The 17768-nt window shown below is 57.7% G+C and overlaps 1 protein-coding gene across 2 annotated transcripts in view; it reads left to right on the forward strand.

The window, feature by feature from the left end:
* Nucleotides 1-17768, forward strand: part of SLC18A2 (solute carrier family 18 member A2) — a 25875-nt gene continuing 8107 nt past the window's right edge. Inside the window, exons 1-12 of one of the 2 annotated variants that reach the window (XM_008144349.3) lie at nt 1-82; nt 534-668; nt 2008-2359; nt 10746-10804; nt 11090-11173; nt 11471-11563; nt 12251-12340; nt 12432-12475; nt 12549-12609; nt 14468-14563; nt 16543-16621; nt 16799-16850. In XM_008144349.3, the coding sequence (XP_008142571.2) occupies nt 548-668; nt 2008-2359; nt 10746-10804; nt 11090-11173; nt 11471-11563; nt 12251-12340; nt 12432-12475; nt 12549-12609; nt 14468-14563; nt 16543-16621; nt 16799-16850 (1131 nt within the window). In that variant the 5' untranslated portion in view covers nt 1-82; nt 534-547. The remainder of the gene's footprint in view (nt 83-533; nt 669-2007; nt 2360-10745; nt 10805-11089; nt 11174-11470; nt 11564-12250; nt 12341-12431; nt 12476-12548; nt 12610-14467; nt 14564-16542; nt 16622-16798; nt 16851-17768) is intronic. The other variant, XM_054729294.1, reaches the window with a different exon arrangement.

The following is a 17768-nucleotide window of genomic DNA, read 5'->3' on the forward strand; positions in this document are numbered from 1 at the left end:
GCTAGGGTGGAGACTGCGACCCGGAGGCGCCCGGACGGACGGAGCGCACAGCGGCCAGGCAGGCAGCGGCAGGAGACGCGAGGTAACGGCGACCCCGCTCCCTGCCCACGGGGCTCGGTGCTGGGGCCGAGCGCCCGGGTCGCGGGAGGAGCGGAGGAGCGCAGGGGAGAGGGGGTGGCGAGGGTACGGGGAGCCTCCAAAGCGCAGCGCGCGGGGCTCCGGGCGGCCAGGGCGCAGGACGCACAGCGCGCGCCGTCCCGCGGCGCTTTCCGGGCGCGCTGGGTAGAAGCCGGACCCTCGGGGCGGCGGAGAGCGGGATCGCACCCCCGAGATCCAGGGGCGCCCCCGACGGCGCCCGCGGGAGACATTACCCCGGAGCACAGGTGTGGCTGAGGACGTGCGTGCCGCGGGTGAGCCGAGGGGTACGCCGGGGACCCGCCCGCACCGCCCTTTCTGCAGCCAGGGGAGTGTGAGCTTTGAGGGTGCGGGAACCCCCATCCGCCACGGCCCCTCACCTCTCGCCCTGCCCGCAGTCCAGCCCCGAGCCATGGCCCTGAGCGAGTGGGCGCTGGTCCGCCGGCTGCTGGACGGCCGTCACTCCAGGAAGCTCATCCTGTTCATCGTGTTCCTCGCGCTGCTTCTGGACAACATGCTGCTCACCGTCGTGGGTACGTGCGCCCTGCCCCCCCCCCCCCCCCGCCCCGCCGGACACCCCTTCCCTGGGCGCCCCACTCACCCGAGCGCGGCCTGGGAAAGTTGGAGAAGGCGCTTTGCAAAAACACATCCCCCAACTCCAGCTAAGAGCGGCGCTTGTGGCTTCGTTTTCCTGGTGGTCAGGTCAAAATGTGACGCCCGATACGGCCCAGAGCTGGTGTTTCCTCCTGATAATGCCCAGCCCCCACCCCGCCTGCCCACTGTCGCCGCGGTGAAAAAGATTTCTTTTAAGGACTAGCAATTTTCAGAGCTCCCAGGATGGTTATAAGACTTACTTTGCTCCCTGAAAAGGAGGGCTAATGATGTGATGGAACATCGAGGACACCTCTCCCTCGGAGAAGGGAAGTGGCCGTTCAGGCCGTTCAGTCTGTTGTATCCTCGAATGACTCAGGATGGAAACGGTTCTAGACCGTTTCAAGAGCAATTCGAAGAGTGTTCCTTTCAGCCCTTTTCCTAGAATGGGTTTTTAAAAAAAACAGATAACTTAAACCCGGCTCTCATAACGAGCCTCATCAACAGCGAAGCGTCTGGCATGCTTTTCCCTTGCAGTGGCCACGTTTGTAATGAGGAAAAGAAAGTATTTCTGAGTTTCGACTCCCAGGGGTGGGGGTGGTACCTCCCCTCTCCGTTGGCAGGTTTTCTCGAGGCTGTCTCAGAGCAGCAGGTGGTCAGGCGTTCAGGTGGTCAGAGACGTGAGGTGTGAGGTGGGCCGGGGTTCAGTAGCCGGGGCCTCCGTCTGCTTTGTGTTGAATGTTCTGTTGTCACACACGTGCCCCAAGCTGCTGCTGTTACAGCAAAAGGTTTTCCTTTCTCTCTACTGAAAGTCTCAGAAATGCTCCGGGTAGGATGCAAACTTGCCGGTTCCCACCCGAGAACCAGAGATGACTTCCTGCCGGTTTCTTTCTTTCTTAGACACACAATGCAATTTAGGTTTCTGTTTCCTTGATTCATTCAATTAAAGGTCTTCCGAGCCTTTTTCTGAGAAGCTCTGGCTGTTGACCCTGGGTCAGCACGGACTCCACCTCAGCCCAGATTTTGCTTTCCCAAAGTATTCCTGGGGGGGAACCCTGAACGGAGAAACCCCAGGGAGGAACTGATTCTCTGCAACTAGCCTCCTGGGGCGTCATCCTCTCTAGGGAGCTAAGCAGTGTCCGTAGGGGAGGGGGCCGGAAGGGGTGTTCATACCACCTCTCTGTGTCTCGTTGATCTTTGACGTGACCGTCCCTCTTCCGGCATTTGTCCCGGGGAGGGTCTCAGGGCAGTCACCGCCTTCCCATTCTGTCTCGTCCCCAGTCCCCATCATCCCAAGTTACTTGTACAGCATCGAGCACGAGAAAAATGCAACCGAAGTCCCGACTGCCCGGCCAGAGCCCACAGCCTCCCCCTCGGACAGCTTCCAGAGCATCTTCTCCTACTATGACAACTCCACCGTGGCCACTGGGAACACCACCGGAGACCTGCAGGGGCGGCCGCTGCCCAGGGCCACCACACAGCACATGGTGACCAACGGGTCCGCGGGCCCCTCCGACTGTCCCAGCGCAGACAAGGACCTCCTGAATGAAAACGTGCAGGTTGGCCTGCTGTTCGCCTCCAAAGCCACGGTCCAGCTCCTCACCAACCCGTTCATAGGACTGCTGACCAACAGGTAGGCGATAGTATTTTGGCCCAAGAGTTTATTTATATTACTATTGTTCCAAGCTCATTTCCCCCGGGATTCTGTTTCTCGTTCATCTTTTAGCAGGATCTGGGAACCAGTAGAGGGTGAGCTTGGGGGGGAAAAAAATCCAATCCCTTCTCCTTTTTGATTCTGCCCATAGTTAGTTACGATTTCCCATTCGTTCTGCCTTTCATTGCTGCCTCTGTTGCTTAAAAAGTAAGAAAATGTTAAGGATTTCGGCATCGGATTCTCCGTGCCTTGCAGTTGTCTCTCCTCTCCCACCTCTGGCCCTGTCCCTCGGCGTAGAAAGCCAGGCGTGGTGGAGCCTCAAGGAGCTGGCCAGGTGGGGGTGTGGGGAAAGATGGGTCATTCCGCTGCTGAGATGACAGTCCTGAGGCGGAGGTCGTGCGCAGTGTGGCAGGTTCATCCCCTGCCAGTTTCTGAGCTTTGCCCACGTGCACACAGGGAGGGCAATGGAAGCTGTTTTCTGCATCATTCAAACCAGCTAATAATGCCCCACATCAGCCCCAAACTAGGTTTATGTAAACCTAGATGTTCCGGACGTTTCTGGGCCCCCATTACTTTGAACACTTGTTCGTATTTCCATTGTTGGTGACCTCCCGGCAAGTCTCTGTTCAGGAGGGGACCCAGCTCTGCTGGCCCGTGGAGGCTCAGGGCTTGCCGTCGAGGGGAGGGGCGTCAGCCGCAAGGAGGGGGAGCTGATTCAGCGTCAGTGGTGGCGGCAGGCTGCCATGTGAGCAGTGTACCCCCCGAAGGCAGAAGTGCCAGACATGGCCGAGGAGGACGTGTCCAGAGTCCTATATGTGAACCAGGTCTAGAAGCATGAACAGAGCCAAAGACTAGAGATGGGGGAGGCAGGGGGGCTGTGAGCTAGGGAGGGCAGAGCCGGGGAACGGGGTGGGCGAGTCTGTAGAAGGCCCCAAGTGCTGGGTGGAGAAAGGAGCGGGGTTTTTATTGAGGGGCCACTTGGAAGCCATCGGAGGTTCCAAAGCCAAGTTGAAGAGTCAGCAAGGAAGCCGGCTTTGGGCAGGTCCGCCCAGCACCCAGTGTAGGCTGGGAATGGAGGTGCTTACACCTGCCCAGGCTTTGGCCTAGGGATGGGGCAGGAGAGGGGGAAGAGGGGGAAGAGGGGGAGCCCAGCAGGGCCCTTGGTTAAATATTATTAAGCATTTCAAGAGGGCAGCAGCAGGCATGAAACCAAGCCCGGGACCCTTCTCAGGGTGGGGCTCCGCATGACAGGGGCCTGGGGCCAGCTCGGGCTGGGGTCCGTGAGAGAGGAGAGCGGGTACGGAGATCTGCCTCCCCCCGCACAAGCTGCCCCCGGGACACACGGAGGGGGCAGCCGCTGTACCCATGGCGAGTTGGACGAGAGCACATTGGCCATTTGGTTTTCTGGACTGAGGAGTGCCGTTGAGGCGATTGGAACAATCCTAAGCCAGGCCCAGCCAGCCTGTGTGAGGCAGCGGTATGGAGCCGCCACGTAAAATACGCCAAGCGAGTTAACTCCGCGATGACGGCCTGCCTGCGAGTCCGCCAAGATGCACCACTGGCTGGGCGATGAGGGGGCTCCTCCTGCTCTTTAGGGGGACACCGGGCAGGCCTCAGTGGTGCGGGGGTTTCCCTTCTTTTTCCAAGACCAAGAGCCCTTCTGACATTGCATCTGGTAGCTCTGGCGGGTGGCTCAGTTGGTTGGAGCGTCATCGGGGACACCAGAGGATTGGGGGTTCAGTTCCTGGTCAGGGTACGTGCCCTAGGTGCAGGTTTAATTCCCAGTCGGGGCAGGTGTGGTAGACAATCGGTCAATGTTTCTCTCTCTCCCTTCCTCTCTCTAGAATCAATAGAAACATATCCTCGGGTGAGGATTAAAAAAAAGAAATGCATCTGGTATAATTACAGAAAAGGGCTCAGGGTTTTGTATTCTGAGACGCCAAAGAGCTCAAATGCTCTGTGGGAGAATTGAGGACATTATTATAATGATGCCCTGTTATTACTGTGGGTGTGATTGTCATCTACAGGGCAATGCTTAAAAACTGGGCTGAAGGGATGCGAGCATTCCAGCTTTCCAAATGCAGGTGGCAAATGAAAAGCGTTGAGGAAGTCCTCCCCACCCCCCCTTTTTTTTTTTTTTTTTTTTTACAGAGAGGAAGGGAGAGGGATAGAGAGTTAGAAACATTGATGAGAGAGGAACATCGATCAGCTGCCTCCTGCACACCCCCTACTGGGGATATGCCCGCAACCAAGGTACATGCCCTTGACCGGAATCGAACCTGGGACCCTTCAGTCCGCAGGCCTGCGCTCTATCCACTGAGCCACACCGGTCAGGGCAAGAAGTCCCCTCCTTGTTTTGAATGCTTTGTTCATTCCACGAGGAAGAGGCCTGTTTACGACCAGGGAGGCCTTTCCTATAGTAACTACTTCAAAGGCTTTGACGTGCAGCCCCCAAGGCTCCTGGGTGGGGCTCTGGGGGAAAAAAAAAAAAAGTCTTCAAGAGAAACCTATTTTTGTTTTGTGACCTGTGAAATGTAGTCTATTCTTAAGGTGAATAATCCACTTTGGAATTTATCTAGAGCAAAATTTTAAACCCTAACTGGTTCCCCCAGCTACCAAGCAAATGTCAAAATAACCTTCATCTCTTAGCACTTCCTTGTAAGGTGGGAAATACAAGTGCCCTTGAATATCGATGCTGGCAGAATAATGGAGTGAGGTCTGACCCTCCAAAAATGACCATGATTTGTGATTCTCCCCCCCCCCTCCAATATTTCCCAAGCTCCGCAGACCTGAGTCTGGGGACTTGCAGCATTTCTGGGCACGCCACGGGTTCTGCTCAGAGAAGCGATAAACACGTTCCATTTTCCTTTACAGAATCCTCTCTTGTGAGCCATTGCCAGTCGTCTTTGGGGTAATTTGTGCCAATCAGATCCTCAATTACCAACAAGATGTGTGATTCGTTTCCAGGATTGTAAACGAGTGTGCTTACAACAGCGTTTCACGGTCGGCGACTATGTTTCCGATTAAAGTCGTTCAAAACACAGAGCGTCAGAGCTGGGAGAGACTTCAGCAGAGGCTCTGGGGCCAGTCCTAGGACTTGACAGGCTCTTGGCCGTTCGGGAGGAGGAGGTATTTGCCCAGGACCAGGCCAGGGCTCAGCCTGTGTGGTGTCTTCCCCGCCTTGTTCTTGCCACCTGCTTACTGTTACACTGTGTGTAAGCTTGGCTCCTAAGAGTCAGTAATGCAGGTCAAACTCTCTCTTTCTTGCATCCACTGAGGCTCTCTCTGCTGGTCCCAGGCTGGACCAGTAAAGGCCCCAACAGTGAGTTGTTGATGGTTCTTTGTAACCCAAGGGCAGGGGGTCCCGGGGAAAATCAGCCTGGTTTTCTAGACACGGACCTTCCCTCACCTCCTTGGCCCTAAAAACAAAACAAAACAATACAACTCTATTTCCAGCCACTGATGTGAGCTGGTCTGCCTTCCTAGCATCTCTGCAGTGCTTCTGAGGGGGAAAAAAAGAGGCTGCCTGAACCCCCAAAGACATGGCGGGGCGGGGGAGCTACCCAGAGACAGGCAGCTTGGAGCCACTCCTTCCCAAAGCCACTCCTTCTCCGTGGCCGGGACGCTGCCGGGTGAGTGGCTTTTGTGGGCGGATGATGCACGAGGCCGGCTGCCTGCCTGTCCTTTTAAATATCAGATCCGATCGCACGCCAAACCCTGCAAATAAGACAGGTCAGTGCCTGGAAGCTCGGTAAGAGTTCACCGGGGAGTCACTCCTCTTGGACTTGACTCTTCTGATGCCGTGTTTTTACTGAAACATGTGTGACCAGATAGGGAGCAGAGGACCTCGAATGGGGCAAGTGGAGCGGTCACACCCCGGAACACTGTCGATCGCCCGCGGGTGACTTACTTTGCAATTCCAGTTTGTTTATTTCAGGCTTGCCTTGTGCGTGAAAGGACTAATACAGAGGTTCTCAACCTTCCTAATGCCGCGACCCTTGAATACAGTTCCTCATGTTGTGGTGACCCCCAACCATACAATTATTTTCGTTGCTGCTTCCTAACTGTAATTTTGCTGCTGTTAATGAATCGTAATGTAAATATCTGTGTTTTCCGATGGTCTTAGGCTCTACAGCAGCGGTTCTCAACCTGTGGGTCGCCTAAGACCATCGGGAAACACAGATATTTACATTACGATTCATTAACAGCAGCAAAATTACAGTTAGGAAGCAGCAGCGAAAATAATTTCATGGTTGGGGGTCATCACAACATGAGGAACTGTGTTCAAGGGTCTCGGCATTAGGAAGGTTGAGAACCACTGGACTAATACTTGGCAACACCTGTTCGCATTCAGCCCGGCACACGGGTTTCGGACACGCACCCGCGTGAAAGCGATGCTCGGGCAGGCGCGCGATGTGAAAACCCCTTCCCGTGTCTGTGTCCGCACATCAGACGCAGACCGTGGCCGCGCGGCCTTCGCTTGCTGAGCGTAAGGATGGCCCAGTGGTTGCATCTTTGGGACGGAGAGTTGCTCCAGAGCGAGCGGGGCGGCGAGGGAAAGGGTTAACACCGGGCAGCTCCGGGGCCTCCCTCCTCAGCTTGTCATTGTCTCCGTGGTCTGCTTTTTATCAAGCCGGTGACAGTGGCTTAATTTATTTCCATAGTTACCTAGTGTATTTGAAAGCCAGTTATTTTTCCCCCACAGATCGTAGCTAGCATCTGAACGACACAGAGGAAGCCGCAGGGCACAGAAGCGCGACGCAATCTGCTGTGGTTAACCCTCCCCGCGCCCCCCACTTCCCCCCTAAGCCGGTCGGTCTGAAGTGGGCTTTGTAGGAATAAGCGGTGACCTTTTCAGCTGCTCAGGGATGGGGAAACCAGCTGCCCCGACGCTGTTAGGGTGGCGTGACGGGGCCTTCCCGTCTGGAAGCGGAAGAAGCGGGGAACTGGCCGTTTGTCAGGGACCAAAGCCCCCGCTTAAGCTGTGTGTCAGGGACCGGGGGGGGGGGGGGAACACCTCGGAGAGGAAGAGACCCACGGCTCCCGAGACTCCCTGTGCACAGCTGGGAGCTGAGAAAGACAGACCCCCGGGCTGAACCTGAGAGTCTGGTTTCATTGACAGAATGATTGACAGTAAGCTCCCCAGAGGGGCCTGTCGATTTAAATTATTCCGTTTACGGACGTGCACTCCCCAAACCCCCTTTCAGGAGGGTGTTGGGATCATTGAAAAAGGAGACGTCACCTCTTGTGTCTTCCGGTGACAGTTTGTACCCTAGGCGTGCTTGCTTTTGTCCCTTACCGCGAGGCGGGGGGCGGGGGAGACTGAGGTCTCGCAAGCCTGAGGTTGGAACTCCGTGGTCTCCGTGGCAAAGGTAAACCAGTTAGCAGCTTGTCAGTGATGAAGTGGGGGATACGGGGTTCTCCACCCGCCCTGTCGGGTGTGTTGAACGATTGCCCTTTTTTCCAGGGACTCAGTATGTGACTTGCAGTCTTATTCCGATCGGATTAACTGCTCCCTGGTGCTCGGGGAGGATGGCCGGGGGCTGGGATGACTCGGCAGGGGTGATAATGGGAGATTTGGTTAAAGGTTTGCCGCATCACGTCTAGCTGTGCTGGGCAGGACTCTAATTGAGAAGGCATTGCATCCAGACAGGAGGCGACTCAGATGGTGATGACTAACGGCAGCCGAGGCTCTGCCCACTCAGGAGACATGGTGGGGCAGGAGAAGGCGCTGGCGATCTGCCCATCACTCGGGGACCGGGGCCTTGGCTGACCCTCCTTCTGCGGCGGATGCTGAGGGGGCTAGAAGGGTGGAGGGTGGATCCAGGAGTGTGTCTTTGCTCTGGGCTAGGCTGGGCTGCAGGGCCAGGCTGGCTGGCAGTTTCCATGGGGCAGCCCCGTCAGCGGCGTGGCCAGCGTTGGAAGTGTAGGGCCCGCGTGTCCGGTAGTGAGACCGCAGTAGCGGGAGCCCACTGGTGTCCGAGGCAGTTGGCTTGCGCTGCGACAGTGGGTGAGCCACCACCCCGTCTCTGAACCTGGCTTTCTCACCCAAGACGAGGGTTTGGACTGGCCAGCCTTGGAGGGTCCTTCCAAATTGGCCATTTGGTTATCCCGTACCTGCTTCATTAAGTCCCAAAGGGATTTTAAAAGCAGTAACTGTGTTTTTTAAAGAAAACAGCACCTGCGGTGCAGAGCCGACTGGCGCTAGGTGAAGGTGAAACTGTGGGCCTTCTGTTCCACTCACCGCACATGCACTTGTGCTCCTGTGATCAGGGTCCCCACCAAAGGGCACACTAGCAGGACCTGGCCCGCCTCAGGTGCTGGAGATATGTTGGTGCCCTGAATTGGGGGCAAGTTACTTCAGTTCGCTGAGCCTCAGTGTGGCCGTCTGAAAATGGGAATAGAGCCAGCGACCTCATGGAGCTGCGAAGACCGTCACAGGTGGCACTGCCCGCTCTTTCCCCACGGGCGGTCTCAGGGATGCCAGGGCCTCCTGGTGACAAGCAGCCGCCCCGGCTGTGTCCTGCCAGGCGACCTGGGCCAGCGGCCGGGCTGCAGCCTGGGCGTAAGAATCGCTGGCACGTCGACAGCTTTGCACACGGATGGAAACGGTGTTCATCCCGGGGCAGCTGCGAGGACTGTCATACGTCTGTTCTTCCCCCAGAAGCAAAGCACAGTAGCTGCTGAGAAATATGAACTGCCTGGAGCACTGCTCTCTGAGCCTCCGGCAAGTTTCCTCATTCAGGACCCAGAGCACAGAGCGGTCAGCTCCGGGCTAATGGAGACGAGAGAGGCCGCCACGTGATGGCCATCTGAACGGCGGTTCAGAGCCCGGTGTCTCTCCTGCCTCACCTGGCTCACCTGCCTCACCTGCCTCACCTGCCTCACCTGCCTCACCTGGCTCACCTGGCTCACCTGCCTCACCTGCCTCACCTGGCTGGCCTGGCTGGCCTTGAGCCCCGCTTTGTGAATTGCATGCTCTTCTCGGATCACAGTGGGGGATCTGCATGGGTGTGTGAGAGGGAATCTGTCATGATTGGAGGATGCTCTTTTGTTTCTGGACGCACACGAAGCACTTAAATAAAGGTGGGGAGAGCATGGCCAGGAGCTCTGTTGGAAAAGTGGTATTGACTGCCTTTGGCTCCCTGGGGAGGTGGGAGAGTTTGCAGGGAAAGCCCTGGGCTGGACGAAGTGGCCTGGGGTGCAGTCAGCCAGAGGACGTCTAACAAGTCACTCAGTTGTGCCCGAGTGTCCGCACGTGTGAAACGGGCAGGCGGTGCTGTCCTCGTCCAATCGTTGAGCCGCTGGGTGTAAGTGCTTGAGGATGGAGTGAGTGAGAACTACGACTTTTAGTCCAGAGTAGAAGAGCCCGTCTGGGCTGAGTGACCGGGACTTGGGACTTTTTGGTCTAGGATCCAGGGCTGGGCGGGGGTGCGAGGCCTGGAGATGCTCAGGGCTGCTCTGGGCTGACGCAGACTCCCAGAGAGCAATGGCTCAGCCGGCGTCGCACACCCTTTCAGGGCGGGGGACCAGGAAGCTGCCTGCACCCTCGTGCCCCATGCAAATGGCAGGGACCGAGGTGTCTGTGTAATCAGCAGAAACAGAGAGGCCGAGGAAGGGGCTGAGGGAGGCACCCTGGTCGCAGCGTACACCCACATCTCATCAGATACTCACCCGGTTCTGGGAGGGGGGCGGTGGTGAGCTCCCTGGGAGGCTGGGGCGAGACTTGCTGGGCTAAAGGCAGGGCCAGGCGTCCAGCCAGGGGCGAGATACAGGAAGGCCAAGGTCTTCCCACCATGCCACCCGGCCGGTGGCAGAGCCCTGTATGGGCCGTGCTCTTACGGAGCGATTAGGATGTAGGGTTTGTGCTCAGAAAACGAGGCCTGTCTTCTCGGCTGGCCTCCCCGGGCTCAGCACGAAGACGGATGGGGACATCTTGCTCCCTGACGCCTCTTCGATGCAGAGCAGTTGTCTCGCTGGCCGATGGGATCCTGGCCTCACTTGATTGCAATTGTGTCTTTGGAGAAACTCTAGCAACGACTACGGTGAAAGAAATAATACTTAAAAAATGGTGGAACCAGGGGCCGTGTATTTGGGCCGTGCTCTGGGCTACTTGCCAATATTGTGTTAGCATTTATTCCGGAGAAATGTCTGTTCGGACTGGGAGTCCATAAATGTATTCACACTCGGAGACAGTCAAACACCGAAAGGTCACGCAGGAAGCGCCAACTGGATGAATTTTTAGGAACGTTGACCCAGCGCTTACCCGCCGGCTCCCAGAGGGCAGGCGGGAGAGCCGCGGCGAGAAGCCTTAAGAAAACACGAAGCAGTCGCCGGATGTCCCTCGCGGTTTTTTGTTTTGCAGAATCGGCTATCCAATTCCAATGTTCGTGGGATTCTGCATCATGTTCATCTCCACGATTAGTAAGTGCCTCGTGTTTGCCTTTGGAGCGCGGGTCACGGGAAGGGTTCTGATGGCCAAGAGCCCGGAGTTGAGAACCCAGATCCCGGGTGGGGGCGGGGAGGTGGGTAAAAACTGCAGAAAGAAATTCATTGGGGCGGGGGGGGGAGGGGTCTTCGTGGGCAGAAACAGGGTGGTTCCTATGGCAACAAACCCTGTTTGACCTGGTTCGGTCGGTCGCAGTGGCAGTCGGCCTGCCCTGACCCGGCCCGGCCCGGCCCGGCCCGGCCTGGCCCTTCTCCCCGCAGTGTTCGCCTTCTCCAGGAGTTACGCCCTCCTGCTGATCGCCAGGTCGCTGCAGGGCATCGGCTCCTCCTGCTCCTCGGTGGCTGGTAGGTGTGGGCGTGCCCGAGGAAGTCCGTGCCCGGGGGTCTTGAGTCTGTCCCAGGGGCCACCAGCATTGCCCCATCGCCAGCCCCTCGCCTTGCGAGCTGGGTGATTCGATTCGGGAATCAAGGTTTCGGGGGTGGGGACTGGCCGAGGGCTTGTGGAGAAGGTCCCGCCTCCTCGTTGGACCCTTCGTGGTCTTACGTTTTCGTGAATCTGATGGGTTGGGCCGCTCCCAGGTCCAGGTTGGGGAGGGAAGGCGAGTCACGGGTAATTCTTTCGACGTTTCTTTTCCTGCGTAGGGATGGGCATGCTTGCCAGCGTGTACACAGATGACGAGGAGAGAGGCAACGCCATGGGGATCGCCCTGGGCGGCCTGGCCATGGGGGTCTTAGGTGGGTAAGGTCCACGACAGTCCTTCCTCCCTGATTCCCTAACTGTCCCTTTTCGTTCCCTACTCTCGGGGAGCCTTCCTGACGGGGGTGGCCCTGGGCTCCCCCTGCCTCTACCCCCAGACTTTCCGGGGAAGCTTGGGAAACCAGCCCCAGGCCTCCCAGGCCCAGACGCACAGGAGGCTTGACCAGGAGGGTCAGCCAGGATCCTTCCCCTCCGCTCACACGTCTCTGGGTTAACGCTGAGGGGACCTCCCCGCCTCCGAGTCTGCCCCCCTTCCCCTCCCCGACCGGCCTCCCAGACCAGGGGTGGTATCTTCCCCGCCAGAGATCGGGGTCCCCGCCTTTTCCTCTGTTACACCCCCGCCTCCCCCGAGCCCACCATCCCTGTCTGTGCTGGTGCATAAGGGATGAAGTCCTCGCCGACCAGGATCCTGTTCCCCTCTGACCTTCACTTTGGGGTGACCCTTCGGGTCTCTTGCCCGTGTCCCAGACGTGGAGCCGCTGGGAGGCAGTAGCCAGGGCACTTCACTGGATGTAGAGTAGGGTGGCCACCGCCAGGAGCTTCTAGAACAAAACAGAGAGCGAAGCACAAGAAACCGATGGCCGGTCCATGTGGGGGGGCGGGGAGGGGCTGGGGGCATCGGCCCCGCCTCGGCCTGAAGGATTAGCTCGCTCTCTCCCTGGCAGTGGGCCCCCCCTTCGGGAGTGTGCTCTACGAGTTTGTGGGGAAGACGGCCCCGTTCCTGGTGCTGGCTGCCCTGGTGCTCCTGGATGGAGGTGAGTCCCCGCGCGGACCGGGGCCAGGGCCTGGGCACGGGTGCTGAGCGGGTCTCTGAGCCCCCCCCCCCGTCCTGTCTGTCTCCCGCAGCCATCCAGCTCTGCGTGCTCCAGCCGTCCCGGGCGCAGCCGGAGGTGAGCCTCGGGGGCGGAGGGCGCCGCGCCCGTCTCGTCCCCTCTTCTAACCCTCGTCCCGCTTCCTCCCCAGAGCCAGAAGGGGACGCCGCTGACCACGCTCCTGAAGGACCCCTACATCCTCATCGCCGCAGGTGGGGCTCCCCCTGGCACCCCGGTCCTTCTCAGCCCGGGGGTGGGGGCGGATGGCGAGGACCAGCGTTCACGTAGCGGCTGGAAACACTGGGCTGTGCAGAGGCACGAAGGACACGAGGAGGTTCTGCGTCCCAGAAACGGTTTCCTTCCGTCATTCGTTGCTGACGCTCGGCCAGCTGCCGGTGTAGCTTTCCGTGTGGGGCAAAGGTGTCTGCGTCTCGGAGGCCCCCCCCCACCCCGAGTTTGTTGTGGGTCACGCTTGCTCTGCGTTGGTGGCAAAGGCCGTCCCCGCGTGGCCCTGAACTTCCGGAAGGAGTCCGTGGCCTCACTGCAGGCGTCTGGCTGGGGGTCTGACTCACCTTGACCCGTGTGACCGACACCAACAGCAGGGCCCCGAGGGCAGACCCAGCGGGCGTCCTGCCCAGCAGAGAGGCCTGGGCGGGAGGCTCCCTGTGGCCAGAGGATCTCGGGCCTTTGGGCTGTTGGCCTCGGGGGCTCAGAGGAACTCTCTCAAGGTGTGTGTGGGGGGCGTCCTGGCAGCATTCATCCAAGGGCTGTCCCTCAGGACCATCCCAGTGACACAGGCCTGGGCTGCCCGACGAGGGACCAGTCTCATGCTGCCGGGCCTGGATTTGGTGGTCAGCACGGTCCTTGGGGTCAGGCTGGCGGTGGGGTGGGGGGAAGGGGAGGAGCGGGGGAGTGGGAGGGGAGGCGGGGCAGCCCTGAAGTGTGGCTTCAGACCAGCCAGTGTGGCTCTCTGCAGCCAGTGTTGGGTTAGTCTAAGCGGGAGTCCCGAGCACGAGGCGGGGGCGGCAGCCAGGTGAAGTGGGTACACGCCCTGCCCATGGGTATTCAAATTCAGGCTTTTCCAAAACCCCGGCTGGTTTTGTTGGAGCCTCTGCTGCAGGGTCTGGTCAGGGGGCGCCTGTGTAACCCTGGCGTAGGTCCTGTCTGTCGTCCAAAGGGACGCAAACCTGGTATGGTGACCTCTTCACGCAGGGGACGCGCTCTGTGTCCCCGACCAGCAGTCCGGAGCCAGACGCCCGTGGAGCCCTGGCTGGCCCAGGTGGGGTGAGGTGTGGTGAGAGAGGGGGCCCCAGAGATGTGACTCCCTGCACCTCGGGCAGACACCTGGGCAGGCTGAGCCGCTGGGCCCCTCCTGCCTCCGCCTCTCGGACCCTCACTGGTCCCTGGTCATGGAGGGAGGTCAAGATTTTAGCAAATTAGGGCTCCCCCCCACCCCCCGGGCAAAGCACAGGGAGCTCTCAGGGCGATGGGAAGAGTTCCGTGTGTCTTGGTCCAGATGGTTCTACATTCCCAAAGGGTTCTGGTTCTCAGAGTGGCAACGGGGCATTTGCAGAGAGACCCTAGATGCGTAGTTGACTGAAAAGAAATCCCACAACAGCACGTCTGCACGGAATGCCCTGGATGTGGGGGCGTCCCGGGGCTTCGTCAGGAAGATCTGCGCTCAGGTGCAGCGGCGTCCGGTGGCCCGAGTCTGTGTGGTCTGTGTGCTGCTGTGTGACCCCACACAAGTCACTCCATTAGCGATCGGAGCTCCCTTTCTTTGTTAATAAGTCAGGAAAGTTAAACCAAATGATCTTGAAAGTCGCCTCCAGCTCCAAACTTTATGACTCTGGGAATCTAGTTATAATAATAATAATTATAATTAATAATAACACCACCCTCTTCACTCTCCCCTTGGTCCATCGTTTGTCTTCCTTACAGAAGTAGGAACAGTTCTGGGTCTCCACGCTGCTGGCGCTGGCTGTGGGCACGTGAGGTTTAGCTGTGCTTGGCGGTGGTTAAGGGACACTCGGGCCCCAGACGCCCACTAACCCTCTTGCTCCCTTAAAGGGTCCATCTGCTTTGCAAACATGGCCATCGCCATGCTGGAGCCGGCCCTGCCCATCTGGATGATGGAGACCATGTGTTCCCGCAAGTGGCAGCTGGGTAAGGCCTGGGACGGGCTCCTGTGCGTCTAGGACTTCTGTCCCCAGGGCGGGTCCATCCCCGTCCCCCTGCCGAGCTGCGGGGGCCAGGATGACGGAGTGGCTTTCAGTGTGACCCTTCATGGGGTCAGTGCTTAGGAGAGCGGCTTTGCCCAAGATGAGGAGCCGCTCCTCATGCCTCATTGCCAGCCCTGAGCTGTGTTCCCAGATTTCCTTCCTCTCTGGTCCCCACGGTGTTTCCTGGGGTTTGGTGGCCGTGGCTGGGAGGGTCCTGCAGGGGCTTTGCGGCCCGCTTGGGCTGAGATGCTGTGCTGATGTTTTGATGTCTTCACTTAATTGACTGGGACCCTAATTGAATGCGGCAGGCCCTGCACCGGCCACTTAAGCTGCTCTGTCCTCTCCCTCCAGACACTGCCTGGGGCTGGCTTTATGGTCTTTAGAGTCAGCGAGGGGCCCGGGCCATCGGGCTAGATCGCAGGCCGCCTCGGTTCCTCAGGAGACCTCTGGTGGGGCTCAGCACCCAAGCAGACGGCCCCCTCCCCACCAGTGACGTCACCCCTTCCTCGCTCCGAGAGAGACCTGGTTGTTGAAGAGAATCACTTGGCTGCCCCTGCTCTGCGCCACCTGCAGTGTGGTCTCCGCGGCGCGTGGCCCGCCTCTGCCGGAGCCTCGCAGGCCCCTCTGCGCCTTGGCGGGCGGGCAGCCTGGGTGACAAGAGCGAGGACCCAGTGCCCAGCCCTTCCCCGAGCCCCGGCGGCCCAGCCCCTCCCAGCTCAGGGTCCTGACCGGGCGCACGGGAAGCCAGTCTGCCCTGATGCCCCTCCGATCGTTTCTGGAGAAAGATCGGAGGTTTGAAATCTAAGCAACTTTCACGAGGTGTGTGCAAGGCGCAGAGTCAAATCTGGGATCCCTGATTTCAAGAAGAAACACTGGAATTTTGAACTCTTAAGAGTCTGAAAAGGAAGAGGGTTTCAGAAAGAGGGTTTCCTGTTGTTTTAATAGTGCGTAGGGACGAGAGCGAGCTGCTGGGGACAGATCCCCAGGCAGCCGAGCCTGGTCCGCCTTGGGTCGGCCTCCCGCTCACTGCCGAGGGCACGGGCAAGGCCACCACTGCCACCAGCAGCTGGACATCAGCCTGGGCGCGCCCCGAGGTCACAAGGTCCCTCTCCTGGGAGAGCTCTCAACCTTAGACATGACAATTTCAGTCACCTATGACTTGGCCCCCAAAACGACCACATAGACATTTATCTTTCTGGCGTGGAAAGATGTTCATAAAGCTAATTGAAAAAAAAGCAGGGCGTAGAACAGTAGGTACAATCCCATTTTGGGGGGAAAAAAAAAACCAAAATCCTGTGCGCACACATTTATGATGTACACGTAAACTTGGCACATTTATTGTTAAAGGGCCCTGACCAGGGATCGAACCCGCAACCTTGGCATAGCGGGATGATGCTCTAACCAGCCGAGCTACCCAGCCAGGGCACGTACACATAAACTTATAAGGGAAAATAACTGGTGCGGGGGGGGCGTTATCCCAGGGATGGGTTTTGGGGTTTTAACCTTTTTGGGGTCCTTATCTTAATGTTCCCTAATTTCCTCCATGCCTGTTGTCTGTCTTCGGTCCTACAACGAGGAGGGAGGAGGGGACAGGCCCCGGTACCGTGTGGGGTGGCAGGTGCCCTGCCCTGACATTGCGGCGCCGCGGGTGTCGGTCTGCGTGCAGGGCTCCGCACCAGGCAGAGATGGAGGCGCCGATAGAGAAATGAATTTCGTGTCTGCAGTGTCTCCGCAGCTTTGTGGACGGACGAGCCGTGCGGGGTCCGGGCTGGCCCCGCAGCCGCCGGATATTAGCTGCCCCGGTGCCGGCCCCGGGGCTGCATTGCGTCGGCTCTAATCGCCACCGCGGCGGCGGCGATGATTAGTTTTCCTAACGTGCGGCTGGTATCAGTGCTGATAAGGTGTCCTTTTCATCACTCACAGGCGTCGCCTTCTTGCCAGCTAGTATCTCTTATCTCATTGGAACCAATATCTTTGGGATACTCGCACACAAGATAGGGAGGTAAGATGCAATGGAAACAACGCTCCGTGTCTTCTAATAACGCCGTTCTTTAAAAAAAAAATGCTCTGTGTTTCTGTCTTGGCAATGGCAAGCAGTTGTTGTGATTTCCATCGAAAATGTGGACTGGGGGACAAAAAGGGACATGTATTGATGGTGGGTTGTTGTTGTTTTTCACAGGTGGCTTTGTGCCCTGCTGGGAATGATAATTGTGGGGATCAGCATTTTATGGGTGAGTAAAAGGCCGCATTTAACAAGTGGAGATGGTCAGTAGGTAGAACTTTTTGCTTTGGGCAAGAATCACCCAAGAAATATCGTTTAGCAGTTTGAAGCTTGTTGATAATGCGTTTCCTTACATCCTTTATTTTCTTGTAATTTTTTTTTTAATCATCTTAGAAATTTTGGACAAGCCTTCTCCAAGGGATATATTTTCACTTAATGCCAGTTGGAAGTTATAAGGTCATTACTAGAGGCCCGATGCACGATATTCGTGCAAGAGTAGGCCTTCCTTCCCCTGGCTTCACTCCCAGCCGCCCAGGAGCCGGCAAGTCCTCGCTTCTGTCTGGAGCACCACTCCAGTAGCTCCCTCCACCGCCCCCCTTCCCCTCATAGCAGGCTCCCAGCCTGCATATGCAAATTAACCTCCATCTTTGTTGGGTTAATTTGCATACTTACTCTAATTGGCTGTGGGCGTGGTGGAGTGATGGTTAATTTGCATGTTTCTCTTTTATTAGGTAAGATATGTCACCCACCCCTACCCCCATCACCTAAACATTATAATGTCTTAAGCACTTTAGGGTGACTACCCTGGAACAATAGCAAGATCCTTTTTTCTAGAATAAAACAGCATCTTCCTGTGGCCAATATTTACCCCAAATGGGTTTTTGGGTCCTTGTCAGAAAGGGAGTGTGGACCAGGCCGATCTTGCGCATCGGGAGTTGACCAGTGTTTCGGGGTGCTCAAAACCGGTTTTGGCTCCAGCTGGAAAGATGGGAGGGTCTGGTTCTCTCCAAACCCACCCCCCCCCCCCCGGTTTCCTTAGAAGGGAACACACGTACCGGGCTGGAGACAACATATTTTGAAGACTTTCCAAGATAATTTTGAGCTGCGTATACACGTGATTTTAGTGTAACATTTTATTTCCTCTTAC

This window comes from Eptesicus fuscus, chromosome 17, assembly GCF_027574615.1.
Source record: "Eptesicus fuscus isolate TK198812 chromosome 17, DD_ASM_mEF_20220401, whole genome shotgun sequence".
Taxonomy (NCBI): Eukaryota; Metazoa; Chordata; class Mammalia; order Chiroptera; family Vespertilionidae; genus Eptesicus; species Eptesicus fuscus.